We start from the raw sequence: 16967 nt of genomic DNA, 5'->3' as shown, positions 1-16967 counted from the left end.
ACTGATTTTTCTGTTCCAAGAGAAATGAGAAGGTCTGATTTCTTTTGGCTCTTGCCTAAACAAAGATATTTGGGCCCCAGACTCCTCACACTGGGTGCCTGTGGGAACCAGAAATTGGAACCTGGGTTCCACCCAAAAAGCAGCCTAAGACACACCTGAACTTGGATGAGGAAAATGATTTAAATTGAATACATCAACTCTCTTCACTGACAGAGTCCAGAAAATTACCCAGGTAGCAGGGCAAAAGGAAATTCAAATCATGGAGTCCGCAAAAGCTGTTTATGCAAGCCACAACTCCTTCCTTCCTTTTCTGTTATTTATTTCTCTTCCCTTTCCTTTTCACATTGAGCCCCAATGGATGAGGCTACCCCTTTGCCCTGGTGCGGCTAGATGTTATACAAGCTAAGCATTCATTTTTAAACAAAAGCTTTGATTCAGGCTAAAACTGGCTTCTGAGTTAAAGGGCCATTGACCCATCACCCCAATCAATTTGGTGTGGCCTAAGATTGCAGAGGAAAAACTGTCCTCCCTGGCTTTGTCCTCAGTTTATCTCCTGCAGTAGTAGGCCAGGGAAGCTTGTCTGACCCAATCTGGTCTGGCCTAATGCATCCCGGGTCAAGCTGTTCTGAGTCTGAAAGGGAGTGCAGCCGAGAAGGTTGTGCTCCTTTCTAGGGACATTTCTGTTCCTGTATCACGGAGAAGACAGTAAAGTGAGGCAAGCCTGCCTCTGTCTTAGGGCCAAGCACCAAGGAAGCAGCCTCCACTTCTAAGTCAATAGCAGAGTGCCTGGAGGACATGATAACTGTGTTCTTCCATTATTAGATGGCAAAAACAACTTATGCTAGGAGGAGCAGTCACTTTCTTCTGGCACAAACGCAATGAAGCAAACCAAAATATTCCCAGCAAATGAAGCTCCAGGAGAGCTCAGCACTATCTTTGCTGTCCAATTAAGGCCAGTCTAACGATGAAGCTGCTTAGCCCTATCATCTAAACAAAAATCACTGAAAACAAGATCTTTGTTGCTAGGGTGAAGATTCCTTCTCAGCAAGCAGAGGTACAGTATCAACACCAAGGATAGGAGGTCAATGGTGAAGCAGATGAATTCCATAAAGTTACTGTAGTTGTCTTTTTCTACAGCATAAATACAACTATTTTTAAAAACCACCATGATTCTTAAAAAAACTATGGACACAAAAAGTCAGAAATATCATCTTCTTAATAAGTAATGTTGACTTGGCTATCATCATGAATTTGATCTTCCATCTCCAAGCTAATTTTTAAGCAGCTTTATTCAGTTATCAAGAGCCGAGTTGGCAAGTAAAGGAACTTGCTGTCTCTAGGGACCTGGCCACTCTATTCTTTACGAATCAAAAAATGGCGGAGAGGGCGTCTCTTCTTAATCTGGGCCCTAGGTTTCCTTAGTGAGATGATCTGGTCTGGAGCAGGGCTGCTACAGAAGCTAACAGAGAGACAGAGCAAGGTTGGTAGTCACACCAAGCAGTATCTCACTTCTCCTTTACCAGCATCGTGCCCAGTCCCCCCACCACCACCAAAAAAAAGCTATCACACCAAATGGATACAGTTTAATTCTGCCTCTAGGTAGATCCAGTTAAACACTAATGACTTGGGGAGAAGGCATTATTAGTCCAAGTCAATTTTCCCTCAAATCTGCCCTTCCCCAGGCTTTAAAAGACAATCTGCCAGGCTTCCAAGACTGAATATCTTAGTGGTTTCAGCCTTCTTTCTCCCCTCCCAAGCAGCAGAGCCTGGAGGAGCTCCAGCTAAGCCCCTCCTCTTCACCTCCTCACTCCCTGCAGGCCCCGCTTTGGTTCTCCATATCCTCCCCTGAAGAGTGAAGGGAAGGGGCTTCTCAAAGATACCCCCCATTGGCATCCAGCCCTACTCAGACACAAGAGGAATCCTCTTTGACAAATGACTGGGGGTCTTCACCTGAAACACACAATGACTGCTGCTGACCTGGGCCTCAGAATGCATTTCCCTTCTAGAATCACTTCACAGACAGCATGGTTTGGATGATGGGCTGGCTGCCAAGAACTTCTTTCCCATCTCATCAACTGTCCCAAGGGTCCTCCCAGCCCTGGGCATTTGGGCCTTTGGTGACATTTAGAAGATGAAGCTGTGTGGGGACAGCTAGGTGAATAGAGCACCGGCCCTGGAGTCAGGAGTACCTGGGTTCAAATCCGACCTCAGACACTTAATAATTACCTAGCTGTGTGGCCTTGGGCAAGCCATTTAACTCCATTGCCTTGCAAAAAAAAAAAAAGATGAAACTGTGGCTAGGATATTGCCTCTTGCGGGGCCTTTGTGGGAGGCTCTTCATTGCCTCCTCTTCCCCCTTCATGCCCCCCCACAGCCAAGCACTCTGACCATTTCACTCCAGGTCTGTGAGTAGACACAAGTCAAAGTTCCAACATGTCCCTGGAGGCTGGGCTCTAAATAGGACCGCACTTCGAGTTTATGGCTCCCAAAGCACTTTCCTCCAAGCTACACCCCACATGCCCCTACTTTGCAAAGGGTGACTCTGGACTCCAGTTACTAAGCTAAGGCAAGGCTGCAGGACCAGAAAGTGTGGCATCTTTCCCTCCTTCCTCCCCCAGGCTTGGTCAGTGTCAGCAGCAAGTGCTTCTGGAAGCAGCCTGCCCCTAGCCAGAGCCAGGCAGCCAGGCAGCCGGACATGGGCTGCTTAGCTCTGGTTGCCTTCCGCCAGGACCTTCACACTCTCCAAGAGAAGGCTTGCTGAAGTTGAGAAAACCTCCTCTGCCAGCCATCTGGTCGCCTCCCAGTTACTGTGCAATGGTGACAACAGAAATGCTGAATCAACTTGGGATTGAAAATGCCCTATTCCGAGTGAAGAAGTGATTTAAAACTTGCTGAATGAATATTTTCTTTTGTCCTATCTTTCAGAGATTTTTATTTATTCATTTTGTACATTTGGTCCTATGAGGGAGAAAAATATTTCAGATGCATTGTGCTGCATCAACTAACAGCCATGGGCACCCTTGAGGCAAACCAAACCAACAAACACCCCCCCCCAATAAAAAGCCTTGCATTACTTAATTGCCACTCAGCAAAACAGAAGTTTAAACTATCAAGTGGGCAGGGACTAGAGAATGCCTATCTGTGTGTCTCCAGGTCTATCTACACATATCTCATACACATATGTCTATACACATATGATTGAAGTCTGACAATTCAATCTTCAACTGCTAACACAACTCCCAATACCTGCCTGCCAGTCAGTGGGGATGCCTAAAGGACTAATATCATCCACATGGCTGGAAGACAAAGAGAGATAGATTGCAATTACCTGAGAGCAGTGCAAATAAAATGGCAGTTATATGGCACAGGCCACTGAGGAGGGGCAAAGGGGAGAAGAACAAGGATGGGAATCTAGGAATGTTGATTGCAAGGGTTCTTAGCTTGGAACCTATGAATTTGCTTTTTGTTTTGAATCTAAATAACTGGACGTCAATATAAATCAAAGTATTCTATTTTGTGCATCTAATAGCCAACCCCTCCAGGTGCTCCACAATTCCCAAAAGATTAAAAATCGGGATCAGGAAGGACAATGAAGAGGGCACTCCCTTGGGATTGGAGTTTGGGGGCTGGGGCAGTGAGAGTAGAGGGTGAAGGAGCTCTCTAAAATGAACTACTACTGGCAGCCTCCAAACATTTCTTTGTGAGGCACTGAACCCCTCCATTTGGGAAGGTTCATCTGGAAACACCAGGGACAGAACAAGTAGAAAGAGCTCGGGAGATTGAGATCCAGATAAGGTGACAGGGTAGCAGACACACCATGAAGAATCTACAGTTTGGTGACTGGCCAGATGAAAAGAGGCTAGGGATGGACGATTCCAAGATTTTGTGCTTTGGACCCTGATTTTCAGGCCAGAGGCACATTTTAGCAGAAGCTAGAGAGACATAGTATTGTGCAGAATCCTCTTTTTCCCTTCAGTTTTATGGATTATAATTAATGCTTGAAGGTATCTTGGAAAATGAAGCTGTCTGGATTCCCTCGTTTAGAATGTAAGATGAGAACATCTCAGATTTCTGAATTAGAAATGCAAGGCAAGGCAATCAGTAAAGTTTAAGGGGAAGGGGTGCATGCCTTCAAGGATGCTGGTGTTCAGTAGAGGATTCAGTTTGGAAGCTTGCTAAGAGACCCTGGCTTCAGGGGCCCAATCTAGAATTTTTAATGTTTTTATATCTAAACTAGGATCTTAACCTTTAGTCGGTGTATCCCTGGTGCTTTTCAGCACCTTGTTTTTTTTCCCAGAATAATTTTTTAATGAATAAAATAAAAAACATGATCTTGAAATACCATTTTCAAAATACAAAACTATCCAAATCAAATTCATCAACCCCAGGTTACAGACTCCTTCTTAAAGCCTAACTTCAACCTACAATTAGTCCTGAGTTTTGGTCTTCAAGAAGGCAACGCACTTAGACACATCCTCTCGATAATAAGCCACATTTCTATCATTCCTCATTGCTTCTATTCTTTGAACTAAATAAACCTTCCTAATAGGTCCCATTTTTCACCCTTTAATTATTGTCATTTCTCTCATAAAGGGTTTTTAGAAATCATTAAAAAGCACTTAAAAAAATAAAACCCAAAATCTCTGCCTAGAAGTCTCATGTGCTGAGCAATTGTATTTTCCCTTCATAACTCACTATTAGATATTGAAAGGCCTGGAAATGAGGGGTTCAAATAAGCTTGTTTCTAGGAAGCTAAAAAAGAGGGAAGATTCTGGAGCTGAGAGCCCCCCAGGTCCACTCACTGTTTCATTCCAAATGGAGCTATTTGGCAAAGAGGGACAGCTAGGCTGAAACAACTTCGATGTCTTTGGCTAAACTTGCAGTATGGTAGAAGATCAAAGCAAGGTGGGGAGAGGGAAACTACTAGAGGGAAATGCTTCAGTCACTCCCAATGAATAATCCTGAAGATTCTAATCTTGGAATTCATTGCCTGAATTTTCCAAAGTTCCCACACTGGCCTATGAACAACTCGAGTACAAATGCCAAAGGTCAGTTGGCATTGAAGGCTGCCTTTAGACGCTTAGTGACTGTGTGATTCAAGACATAGCTCAATGTCTGCAAAATGGTGCTAATGACCTGCCTCCCTCTATAGACTCTTGTGGAGAAAGTGCCTTCATTTCTAGCCCCTATGGGAATGGTGGTGGCCATGGCAGAAGTAAGCAATGGAGACAGTGCTGACGGTGGTAGGACTCTTGTACTGACTGGCCAGAGAACCTCACAATGTGCAAAGCCTGATGACCACACTACCCCCCTTACTATGTGGATAAAAAGAGACACTCCAAGAAGGAACACAGAAAGATTACAAAGACCATGTGTGTGTCTGTCAAGAATGCAAATACTAATAATCTTCCAGGATCTGAGGACTGGATGAGAGAACTGGGAGAAAAGAAACATCTTTGGGAGTATCTGAAGGGTAGTCATGTGGAAGAGGGAGTGACTAGTTTGATGAATCCAGAGGAAAGAACTTGGAGCAATGGGCTGAAAAAATGAGTTAACTCTGCATCTGTGGTGAGGAAAATCATCCTAATAATTAGGTCCAGTAGAAAGGCTACCTTGGGAAGCTCCTGATAATAGAGCCTAGCTTCATTTTCTGTCTTGAATCTCAAGTTCTGTAAGCATTTAATAAATTTTTTTCATCTTCGTTTCATTTTTAGCATGGGCATATTCATACTCTTCCTATGCCATTCATTTATTCATTCATTATTCATTTATTCTTTCATTGGCACCAGTTACTCAAATTTGAAGAGTCCAGGGAAGTTGACTCTTTGATCTCTCTACACATCCAATTAGTCACTAAATCCTATAGCTTTTTCCTGGTACATCTCCCCATTTATCTCCTCCTTTGCAATTTCAATGCAGTTACTGAGAAGAGTCTCTCCAGCTCTGATATACTCTCCTAAAGAAATCATTCTCTCTCTTCTGTTCTTGACCAGGCTATATGAATATATTTCAAAGTAGTTCTACTTCGTTAGACAGTCCATAAATACATGTTTAAAAATTATGGCATTAGCCAGAGGTGTTACCCCAAATAAGACCACAATATAACTGGGAAATGTTTTAACAAAATAAGTAAAAAATGCAGTAAAGCAGATAACATTAGTGGTTTTCTGAATTTATATGCAGCATAGGGATCCATTTCTATTTGAATTTAATACCACTGGTTTAAACCACTTTGTACTGGTAGCCAGTGCAATGAGCATCATAGTAATATGTCCATTTGGGCACTGTCTGGATCACTTCTTGGTGTTCAGAGCCCTTCAGATTGCCCTCTGTTCCTTTCCAATCTCATTCAATCGTCCATTTCCCTATCCCCTGCTCTTGGATCCTTATCCTTCTTCTCCTGGCTTTGGGCATTCTCTCTGGATATCCCCAATGCCTGGAATACTCTCCCTTCTGACTTCTGTGACTTCCTTCAAATCCTCACTAAAATTCCACCCTCTAAGACAAGGGATGAGAAACCTTTTTTTCCAGTAAAGGGGCATTTGGAAATTTATATAATAATTTTTCAAATGTTTAATTAATTCACCCCTAAAAAACGACCAGATTTATTGAATTTTGAGTCCAGCAAGCAAAGTGCCTTGGCAATGCCAGGCCACTATGTCCTATGGATTGGAGGTTCCCCACCCCTGCTATAGGACGACTTCCCAACCCATCATAATTCCAAGGTTTTCCTTGTGTTGATTTTCTCCAAAATATCTTGTTTTGACACAGTTGTTAGCATGTTGATTCCCCTGGGAGCTTCTGGAGGACAGAGACTGAACTTCACACCTCCTCAGTAACCCACCTGTTCCTGAAGTGCCTCCTTTCCTTCCCTCTGATTACAGAGCTCCTGCCAGATCTGCAGCCCTGTCCTCCATAGATTGTGTGCGTCTCAAAGGCAGAGACTCTCCTTTGTCCTTCTTCACATCCCTTGCAGCCATTATAATAAGGTAGATATTTAATAAATGTTTACTACTTTCTGCTTAGGTTGGTCTATAGTTTACTTCCACATGTCTTATAAACAGAAAATTTGAAACTCCTATTTTCAACAAGGCCAACTGGAAGTAGTCTAATTTGCTCCTGTTCCTAGCTATGTTTTTTGTTACAAAGACACCTGAACACAGGCTTAGTGAGGCCTAGAACCCTGCTCCCCCCCGCTGCCCGAAACCATTTTGGGTGGTTTGGGGTAGAGGTCTTGTTGCAGACATTGACTAGGCCCAAGACTCAAGGGCCACAGTTTCTCAATAGGGACATCAGCACATTCGACACTGATGACTGTGGCCAAGAGCTGCCTGGTTCCTGATAGCACTTTTGGGGTAAGAGGAGCATTGGGGGTGCCGATTTATGAACTCTATCTTGGCACCAAGTCTTGCAAATACTTCATTTCATGTTCAAAATGCATAAATACATGGGATGAGAGGTGGGGGCGGAGGTGTTGGCTCTGCCAGAAAGTTCCGTGGTTAAAATTAATAAATCTCACATCAAATGGGAGAGAGAAAACAAGGGAACACTCCATGGGTCCTAGAGACCATTTGGCAACTAACTCATGCACATGACTTCATTCTCATTCCAGGATGGTTCAAATTGAGGATCTTATGTCAAGAGATCTAAACCAAAGGCTGAATGTGCTAACAGAGGGGGGCTTACTCGAATTAGCCTGTCACCAAGGCCAACAAAATGCCAGGTTACACCCAACACCTGGGATTTCAGCAACAGAACAAGGATTCCTCTCTCTCTCTGAAGGCTTTTTTTGGGGAACTGCCCCCTTAGACTAGTCAGGATGGTCTAACACTCGGTCTCTGCTCTTGACCAGGTTCCTTCCCCACTATCAGGCGATGAAGAATCCAAAGGACTTTGGTGTAGGCAGATTAATAACATTAACTAAGTTCAGGATCATGGTCTTCAAATGCTATCTATACAACAATCCTATGCAGAAAAGAAGGTAATTTTCAAATACTACTTGAGAGTCTTCATTTTTACTAGAAATAAAATTACTGAATTCAAGTTACTTCAGGAGATGGGAGGACATCCCCAAAGATCTCAATTGTTTCACACTTTAAGGATTCACTGCATAAAATGCATTGATATTGCCTGAACTTTTCAAAGTGACTATTAAAAAGGTAACCTCTATAAGCATACACTAAAGAGTTTCAAACCACTGAAGCAAATAATCATTTGTAACCATTATCAAAAGGTACATTTAGCAAAAAACCTAGCTTAATTCCCATTAGAACACAAGAGTGCAACATAAACCTTTAAGAAACCTTCAGAGAAAACATTAAGAATTCCTGCAACTTGGGTGACCAGACTTTAGATTACAGTATGTTAATATGGTACAAGAAAAATCAAGAGCAGCATACTGAAGCCAGAAACACCAAAGGTCCAGACACCCAAGAAGGACAAGCACAAAGGTGGGACTGAAGATGGATGCACCAACATGGAAGTGAAGGTCTCCCTTCCAAAGTGTGTTAAGTTACAAACTCTGAGTGCTAAGAAAGAGAGAAGTAGTTCTAACTATGTAAAAATGACATCTTCTATCCAAGGTCTATCCTTATGACCCTCACTGCCAAGCACCTACATTGGTCTGTACCTACACTTACCTATGTATCTGTGGTCACTGCCTACTGAATAGAAGCTCTATGAGGGTATGGACTATTTGAGTTTTGCCTTGGCATTCTTCAGCCTACCACAGTGCCAGGAAAAGAGCACACACTTCAGATGCTTATTAATTGCTAATCTATGAGAATGCTACTGATGCTGTTTGTAAAAAGATAGCCTTCAAGTCAGTACCAAATTTCAGATTTCCTCTCTAAGAAAGCAGTGACTTATTGGAGAGTGACTACCTGTGCAGGCTGCCTCAGTTCCCCAGCACGTTCTCTACTGAGCCTCTGAAGCCCACTAGAACGCTTGTCCCCTCCTCGACCTTCAGCTGGCCTGAGCTAAAGACAGTCCCATCCTTCTCTGGGCCATGCTGCTGATTCATCTCCACGTGATATGCACTACCATAACCCTGTCCTGATAGCTGCTCTCTGCTTCTGCTTCCCTTTCTCTGTTTTGGACCTGCCCTTTCTTCTACGAACACATGCAGGCCTTGTTTTATACTAAAAAACAAACCACCCCCCCCCAAAAAAACCTCCTTCTAATTCAACTATTTCCCTGTTGCTCTTCTCCTAGTGGGTCCTAATCCCTATACTTGGGTCCTCTCTGCTTCCACTGCTTCACCCTCAGAATGGGGTTTCAGTCTAACCCTCTTGGCAAAGGAATGGTTGCTCAAAGGAAAGAGACAGCCTGGGTGCCTTTTCCCCCCAAAGGAAGCCCCTGGTAGTGAATGCAGGCAGTGCAGATAATAAAGAATCAGTGGGAGGCACACCCTGGTGACTGCACCAGGAGAAGGGGACTCTGCCCCCTACACTAGAGTTTCCATCTGTGATCCCAGGTCTGTGCGAACAAGAGCAATCAACACTGCTACGCTTAGAGAGAGTTTTCTTTACATACATGATCAAATGGAGAAACAAATTCCAACCTAACATCAAATAAAACACCCAAGACCAAATGAGAATTTAAATTGTACATAAAAATCTGGTTTATGAGTAAGTGAAATGTTTCAAGTTTTAAAAGACATTTGAAAGAGAATTCATTTTTATTTCATATTTTAAATAAATCTTAATAATGAATAAAACCCAGACATTCCATTTCCAACATTACCTAGCTCAATTAAACTTGCTTGTTTAATATATGGCAGCAAGTTACACCTTAGAGAAATGGTTCTGACCTCTTCTCAGAGACAGTAAGAATGTGCATCGCAATACAAATGATGATGAACCCCACCCCGTGTAGTTGTTTGCATGGTGTGTGGTGTGTATGTGGCATGGGCGGGTGGGGGGGACGACACATGCTCTGTCAGGGACTTGGAGGAGCACTCCAGTCAGACACATTCACAATTCATCACCACTAAAGCCGTGCAGGCCAGCAGAAAGATCAGCCAAGAGTGAGAGACTCAAGTCTGGGCTGAGGCAGCCTGTCTCCGTGCAGGAGGATATGGCCTGTCATGTACACTCCACAGCTCTTCACAAAACACATCTTAAACTGAGATGAGAGACTGGGAAAAACCCAAAAGCCCCGGCCCAAGCAGAGCAGAGCTAACATGACGGATGCTTAAGCCTGGGCCTCGCCTGTCTGAAAAGCAAAACAAAACTGGAAATTGGAAGGAAGCCGTTTTTAAGCAAATATCCATATGTGTTCATTGAAACGTTTCCGACCAAGTCCTTTGTCTCCATTTTCAGGATAGGGAGCCTCTGTTGGAGTGGCCTGGCCCACACCCACCAGAACACATAATTACCTAAGAAAGAAAGAAACAGGACAGGAGAGCAATGAAACCCCCCCTCCCCCAGCTTTCCCTTCCTATCTTCTGAATAAACAGAGAATCTGAATTTTAAATATCAGCCTGGTACCCTATCCAAAGAGGGGGTGGATTCCTTTGGGTTATTGCTAAAGCTTAAGCAAATGCTAATGCCCTAAACTCTACAGAGGACAGAGAGGCAAGAGACCTGCTCCAAGGGCAGAGAAAGTAGCTGGAAGGCAGGGAGACCAACAGATTCCCTGAGGCTGGAAACCAGGTCTGTAGACAAGATGAAAGGGCTAAAGCTGGGTGAGGAGAGGAAGAAGACAAGAGCAGGTCTGTTCCAGGAAAGGTCCAGAAAAGGGCAAGTCAGAAGCAAGGAGCAGGAAGCTTGCAGACTACAAGGCCCTGGTAAGGTGCCATTCAGACAGAGGGGTCCACCCTGAAAGGGAAGTTCCTTCATTGTTGCAGGTTGAAGCCACTCCCCAGGCTGTGGGCCAGTCTTTGCCCCATCTCCTGCTCCTCCATGTGCCCTAAAGATGAGGAGCACATTCCACCTGCCCATTGACCAAGCTCCCCCTCCCCACATGGCTGGTGAATGTTCTCTTCATTCACACGCTTCTGGACGTCAAAGGCTGCCCTACTTCATCCAAGTTCCCCATTATGGATTAATGCCCCACCCCACCCCCCGGGCTCCATGCAGACACGTTCTGGAGGACTCTGGGCCAACACTTGGATTCGACTGTGGCCTGATGAAAACCAAGTGCTTTCTTTCTCTCAAGCTGACTAAGCTGCTCATCAGGAGTCATGTCAGGATGTGGGCTCACACAGGGGCCCCACTCCGTTTTGGGACAGGCAGGTCATGGGAGTACAATGGAGCACTCAGAAGTGCATTTCAGCATCACAAGGGCCAATGTTCTGAGAGAGGAGAATTCTCGTCAGACCTTGGTGATGAACAACTCACATTACCCAGAAGCAGCAGAAGATGCTGCCTTCATGCCCTACATCATGTCCAGGGCAGTCTATTCTCTGACAAACAAGATCAAACAGGATCAAACTGCACAGCTGCTGTCTGGGTGTCCTGGGATGTCCAGGCCATCTGTAAAGTGTAGATAGAAGGCCTAGGGATGGATGTCCTCAGGGCAAGTGGCTAGCCTGGAGGCATCACCAGCTCAGAAGAGGTAGGTAGAGGGTCATCTAGAGGGAAAACAGGGAGGGAAACGAAGGGTGGCCAAAAGGGCAGGCTCCAGGGAGGAGGGGGCCACCAGGGCTCAGAAATTCATGACAGGTCTCCAAGATACAGATTTCCCCAGGGGTTTGTAAGAGGAGGATCCTGACAATAGCAGCATTCTCAGAAGGCTTGACAGATGTCTTCTCACTGGATCCTGGGAGGCCAGGGCCATTCTGAAAACCACTGATGGGGGAGGACACCGGGGCAGCCAACACTTCAGGGACTGGCTAGGAAGTGTCCTGCCTGGCTCCCCCTGAAACATCTACCTCCAGGACTGTCAAGGAGACACACAAAATCAGAATGACCCCCAACCTATTCTCGTGGTCCCCCCATTGTCTGTTCTCTTCCTTCTGTTGACTCATTCACGCTACTGTTTCCCTTCCCAACAACGTTCCTGCCAACTCTTTCAACAAGGACAACTTCTCCTCTCTTTATAAGATCAGCAGGAAAGATAAGATGGATTTCACCCCCGATGCCACGTAAACTCTTTCCTTACCAAACACCTCAGAGTTCACCACTGATAAAAATCAATTCTATGGTCAGCACCACCACCATGAAAATGATCACTTTAGCAATAAAACAAGGTTTATATTTTTACAGCTTATCAATTTTTCCATGGGAAAAAAGATGCATTAGTCTTATTTATAGAAACAGAAGATGTGATTCCAAGTCTCTTTGTTCTTGAAGAAAAAATGTGACAGCACTTATCCAAACTGATTTGTGGTTGGGAAGAAAGACAGAAAATGCCAGTCATTACTTGGTTCAACTTCAACCCAAGAGGAGTGTTAGTTAAAAAGCCTCCCCATGCCCCCAAGGTTCCCTCCTAGTGCCCATCATTCCAAGTTCCAGAAGGCTCACAAGGCAAGGAGCTTTGGGTAAACTTCCCTTGAATAAATACAATCAGTGCTTAGCCACAAAAGTACATGGCTGATCCCACTTTTTACCCCTCTGCAGAGCACAAATTTGAAAAATGGCCTCAACGGCGGCTTGTCAATCTTAGGAAACCAATGTTGTGTTGCTTCCAGCCTCAGTCAGAGCCCCGAGGGCCAGATGGGGCCAGCAGAAGGACAGCAGAGGCCCCTGGGCCCTCTCCGGCTTCCTGGACAGCCAGGGACCAAAGTGAAGGAGCAGCTGCTGCCTGCCAGGAGGCACCCCAAGACCACACACAGCTTCTCCTGTGGGGGGCCATCCCAAAGGGTCCTTGAAAGCCAGACAAGCCATCTCCAGCATCCTAGATAGAACAAGATTCCCTTCCTCCTTGGGCTCTAAAGCCCAGACATCTGCGCTCACCCATCCATGATTCCTCTTTACAAGATCGAAGCTTCCCACTGACAAGATGCTGAGAAGCCCATTAAATGCCATTCAAGGTCCCCAAAAAGTTACAGCAGAGGCTGATGGCCCCAGGCGGGTGAACCCTGACTGTCCTGTCCCTTGAGAGTAGAATTTAATGGCCCAAGAGTAGATTGGCAGAAGTGCCCAGGCTCTGGACAGGCAGGAACGAGCCTTCTACACAGGTCACACCTTTCTTTATAGTGATACACAGCGAAGCTTAGGAGGACTTTAGTAAGCTGGCTGAATATGAAGAGGGTTTTGGAATACTCCAGTCCAAAAGTGGAGGTTTAAAACCAGGAACCCCTAAACTCAGCACAGGCTGATGGGTTCTAGAATTTGTTCCAGCAAAACTGCGAAAGAACACACTCAAGGTTTGCTAAGCAGGGTCATGAATAGAAAGGGTGGACATGTGTGGAGTGTTCCAAGGATGGCCAAGAGAAGAGGGGCAAGAGCATCCTGTTCTCCAGGATGGAGACGAAGGACCCTGAGCAACAAGGACATGCCTGGGAGGGCAACCAAGCCACTTCCTTCAGGCCCTCTCCAGTACACATGCACATATGCATGCACACACACATGCCATACACACAGCACATAATACACCTACCACACACACACACACACACACACACGCGCACACGCGCGTGCACAACAAACCATTCCTTCCAAAACAAATACAGAGAGAACCAGTCCAGTGAATGAACACTTTTCCTCCCTCCTATCTGGCAGCACACTGGTCCAGGACCTGTCTGGTCCAAAGGTATGTGTCCAGAGTTAAGGGCGAGAGCAAGCTGGCCACACAGTCACACCAGGAGGACTGGCTACAGCCTTTCTCACTTACTTTGGAAGACGTGGAGTCACACTCTTGGCATATCCATCCATAGCCTGTTTGCTTAGGAGACTTTTTCAGGGGGGGGTCCAAACAGCCCAAATGGTAGCAGAGTCTGCATCCATCACACCTGCGGGGGAAACAGGGAGAGTGTGTTTCTGCATCGAGTGGAGCAGTGTGTCTGAGGCGGCCGCAGACGCGCAGGCCGCCTCACCCCCCCTGAAGCTCACCTTCCTTGGCTCATGGCAAGGTGGCCAAAACAACACAGACAATGCAGAGACCCTCAACCTCAAGCAGACATGTCAAGCAAAACAAAGTGCGACAGCCACAATAAATACTAACAAACTCAAATAGCTTTGAAAACTAAAATAACAGAAAGGTTGGCGCCAGGTGGAGGCCACATGCATGGCGGCCAGGGCCAGACACAACACTTTCAGTTACAAAGGGCAAAGTTATGCATGTGTCTCCCCAGAAGGGAATCTAGGCAGGGGAAAACCTCCAGGAGTCAGGGAGAATCCATCTCTATGGCTCAGGACATTCAAGCAAACCAAACATGGTCTTCGCAGGATTGGCAGAACTCTGGACTCAATCTCTCCTACATGGACCCAAAACCAGGGATTAACAACTCACATTTTTTCTCTTTTGTCCTAAGGCAAACTTTACAGGCTTTCTTTTGCAGTGCTCTTAATTTCACTTTTGTTCTAACATGGACAACATACTAAGACTACATAATACTATTTGTCAGTGTCTTATTTTACAAAAAAAAACAAATCCTAGAAAACTTTAATAAAAAAAGGTGAAAATTTGGTCTTGCTATTATTGACATAAAAATCTTGCTGGTTCTATTAGAGTTTTAAAATTCTTATCCCTCTCTACAAAACTATCATAGGCAATTAACATTTCTTTTGATAGTGTTTACCACCTCCAGTTCACAAAATTTAAACTATTTCAACTCTGCTGCTGACAGCCTTAGTCTACTAGAAAATAACTACCTTGTTGTGCTTTTGTGAAAATGATTTTATATCAGATGGAGTAACAGGGAAGAAGTATTGCAGTAAGTAGTGAAAATACATCTATCTTATGGGGAAGGGCTATACTCCGTACTTTACTTGAATATACTTGGGGTTCTTTTTTACTAAGGGAACCATTTCTCAAAACATTCTGTCAGAGTCTATTTATTGGGGTCTCTTGACTATTTAAATTTAAGCTCTGTGAACTAAAAAACCAGGAACAAAAACCCCAAGACGACCAACCCTCTTAGAAGATCAAGGACTGGGGAAGAAAGCACAATTACCATTTGACCATGAATTGAGCTACCTTTCTTAAAAGAGAAGATCGAATGATTAGGAAAAAACTCTGGACTCTGGAGACATTTGGAAATAAAGGGATGATTTCCAACTTCCACATGTAAATGGTACCCTGCTGAAGAGCCCTGTCACCACCAAGTGTACTTGCAGACTTGTGCTAGTCCAAGGTGTAGGAAAGGTCCCACGCTCCAAGCCTGGGCACCTGGGTGAAGGTGACTAACCCTAAACTGAGCGCAGAATGGGCTTTTCTCCAACATTTAGAAAATATGCAAACCCATCACTTTGCAAAAATTCATCTTCTCTTCTTTCCTCTTGGTTTGAAAGGGGAGAGGGTCAACCATTCCTTTACTCATTTTTTTCATCAATTATCTTTTGCCCTTTTCTACCTCTAAAGGGAAGCAAGTACATGATATCTCCAATAACTATACTTTCTAATTGTCTTTGCAAGGGCCTTATTCACTTCTGCTCAAACAGCATCTGCTTCAGATTGGATGTTTTCTTTATCAATGAGGGTTCACTTTTGTTTTCCTGTTTCCAATTGGAAGTCTGAAGAATGAAACTCTGTCACAGATCTATTTGGAGTGACCCAGTACCTGTCAAATGCTCGTTTTCTATAGCTCCCTACCATAATACAAGAACCAGACACTCTGGAATAATGGTCACTGCCAGCTCAAGATTAAGATAAACAGGATCTTTAAATTTTTTTTAATTTATAAGACAAAAATAAATCATCAAGTAACTTCCCCAGCCCCAGGATCTCCCAGAAATCAGAATGATCTGGAAGAATAATAAACTAGATGCTGCTTCTCTGGGTGGGTTGGGCCCTGACAGAACTGTAACGTTCTGGACATTATTCTATGGAAGACCACCCAAATCAACACAAGGAGACCTCTGGCTGTGGAGTTCCAGGAGATGGTGTGATTCCCAGCCTGGCCCCTTACCTGCTGCGTGACCTTGGGTCAAGTCCATTCCCTGGGTCTCAATTCCTCCCCTAGAAAATGCTTAGGCTAGTGTCCCAGAAGCAATGCTCCATCAGCAGCTCATCAGTCCAGGGCTAACATTTTCCTTGATTTCAATCTCTCACCCAGATGCTTCAGGAATGAATGTTTCTAGGCGGCTCAACTTTCCAGAAAGCTCTTTTGGGAACTCAGCAGGCATTTCAGCAACAAATTTTTAAAAATATTATTTCAGATGTAAATGTTTCAGGAATAATCTCCTGCCTTCTTGGAGTATGCTGACCATAGCCTGCTCCTTTTTCAATGACTCAGGGTATTCACTGAAGACCCTATAGCTGTCCTGGACCTACTTGTGCCTCTCTGCAATTTCTACCCACTGTTCTTGCTTCTGTCCCTAGGGCCAAAAAGAACTGCCCATCCAAATTGAGCCTTCCAAGACTCAGGGGCAGTCGCTTCTTGGCACTCTGGCACAGTCAGAGGCATGCCCTGCAATGCCATGTGGTCACTGGGTAAGAGAATAAAGGACAGTACCCCGAGACACTGAATCTCTGACACTTACTGGGTACCTCTGAGCTTTTGTTTCCTGATCTGTAAAATGGGGATCTGTAAAAAGGAAGCCCACAGGACTTGACTCATAGGTAATGCAGCTGGAGTATTTTGGATCCTTTGAGAACTCCCTCCATATGGATGTGCCTGTGACCATCAGTGACAAGGCCATTCATTTGAAGATGCAGCACATTTCACTGAATGGGACCCAAGATCCAGCCTCTGGACTCTGGTGCATCTGACCTGGAGACCGAGGAAGGGTGACAGCAATGGACAATATCCTGTTCCTTTGGGTGCTTTCCTTGCCAGAATGTCAAAGGCATGCAAAGTGACTGAGGTCCCTTCCAACACCAGAGCTGTAAGCATTTGAGGTTTGGAACCCTGAGAAACT

The 16967-nt window shown here is 44.8% G+C and overlaps 1 protein-coding gene across 5 annotated transcripts in view; it reads right to left on the bottom strand.

The window, feature by feature from the left end:
* The window catches only part of PHF14 (PHD finger protein 14), a 258656-nt gene that overhangs the window by 109659 nt on the left and 132030 nt on the right, over positions 1–16967 (bottom strand). For 4 of the 5 annotated variants that reach the window (XM_074195391.1, XM_074195390.1, XM_074195388.1 and 1 more), the window contains exon 17: positions 13780–13897. The exons of the other annotated variant lie outside the window; for it this stretch is intronic. In XM_074195391.1, coding sequence (XP_074051492.1) covers positions 13780–13897 — 118 coding nt within the window. The remainder of the gene's footprint in view (positions 1–13779; positions 13898–16967) is intronic. 5 annotated transcript variants of the gene reach the window in all.

Source organism: Macrotis lagotis, chromosome 7 (assembly GCF_037893015.1).
Source record: "Macrotis lagotis isolate mMagLag1 chromosome 7, bilby.v1.9.chrom.fasta, whole genome shotgun sequence".
NCBI classification, from domain to species: Eukaryota; Metazoa; Chordata; class Mammalia; order Peramelemorphia; family Peramelidae; genus Macrotis; species Macrotis lagotis.
The sequence above is the reverse complement of the archived record's forward strand: the minus strand, read 5'-3'. Positions and strand labels throughout refer to the sequence as shown.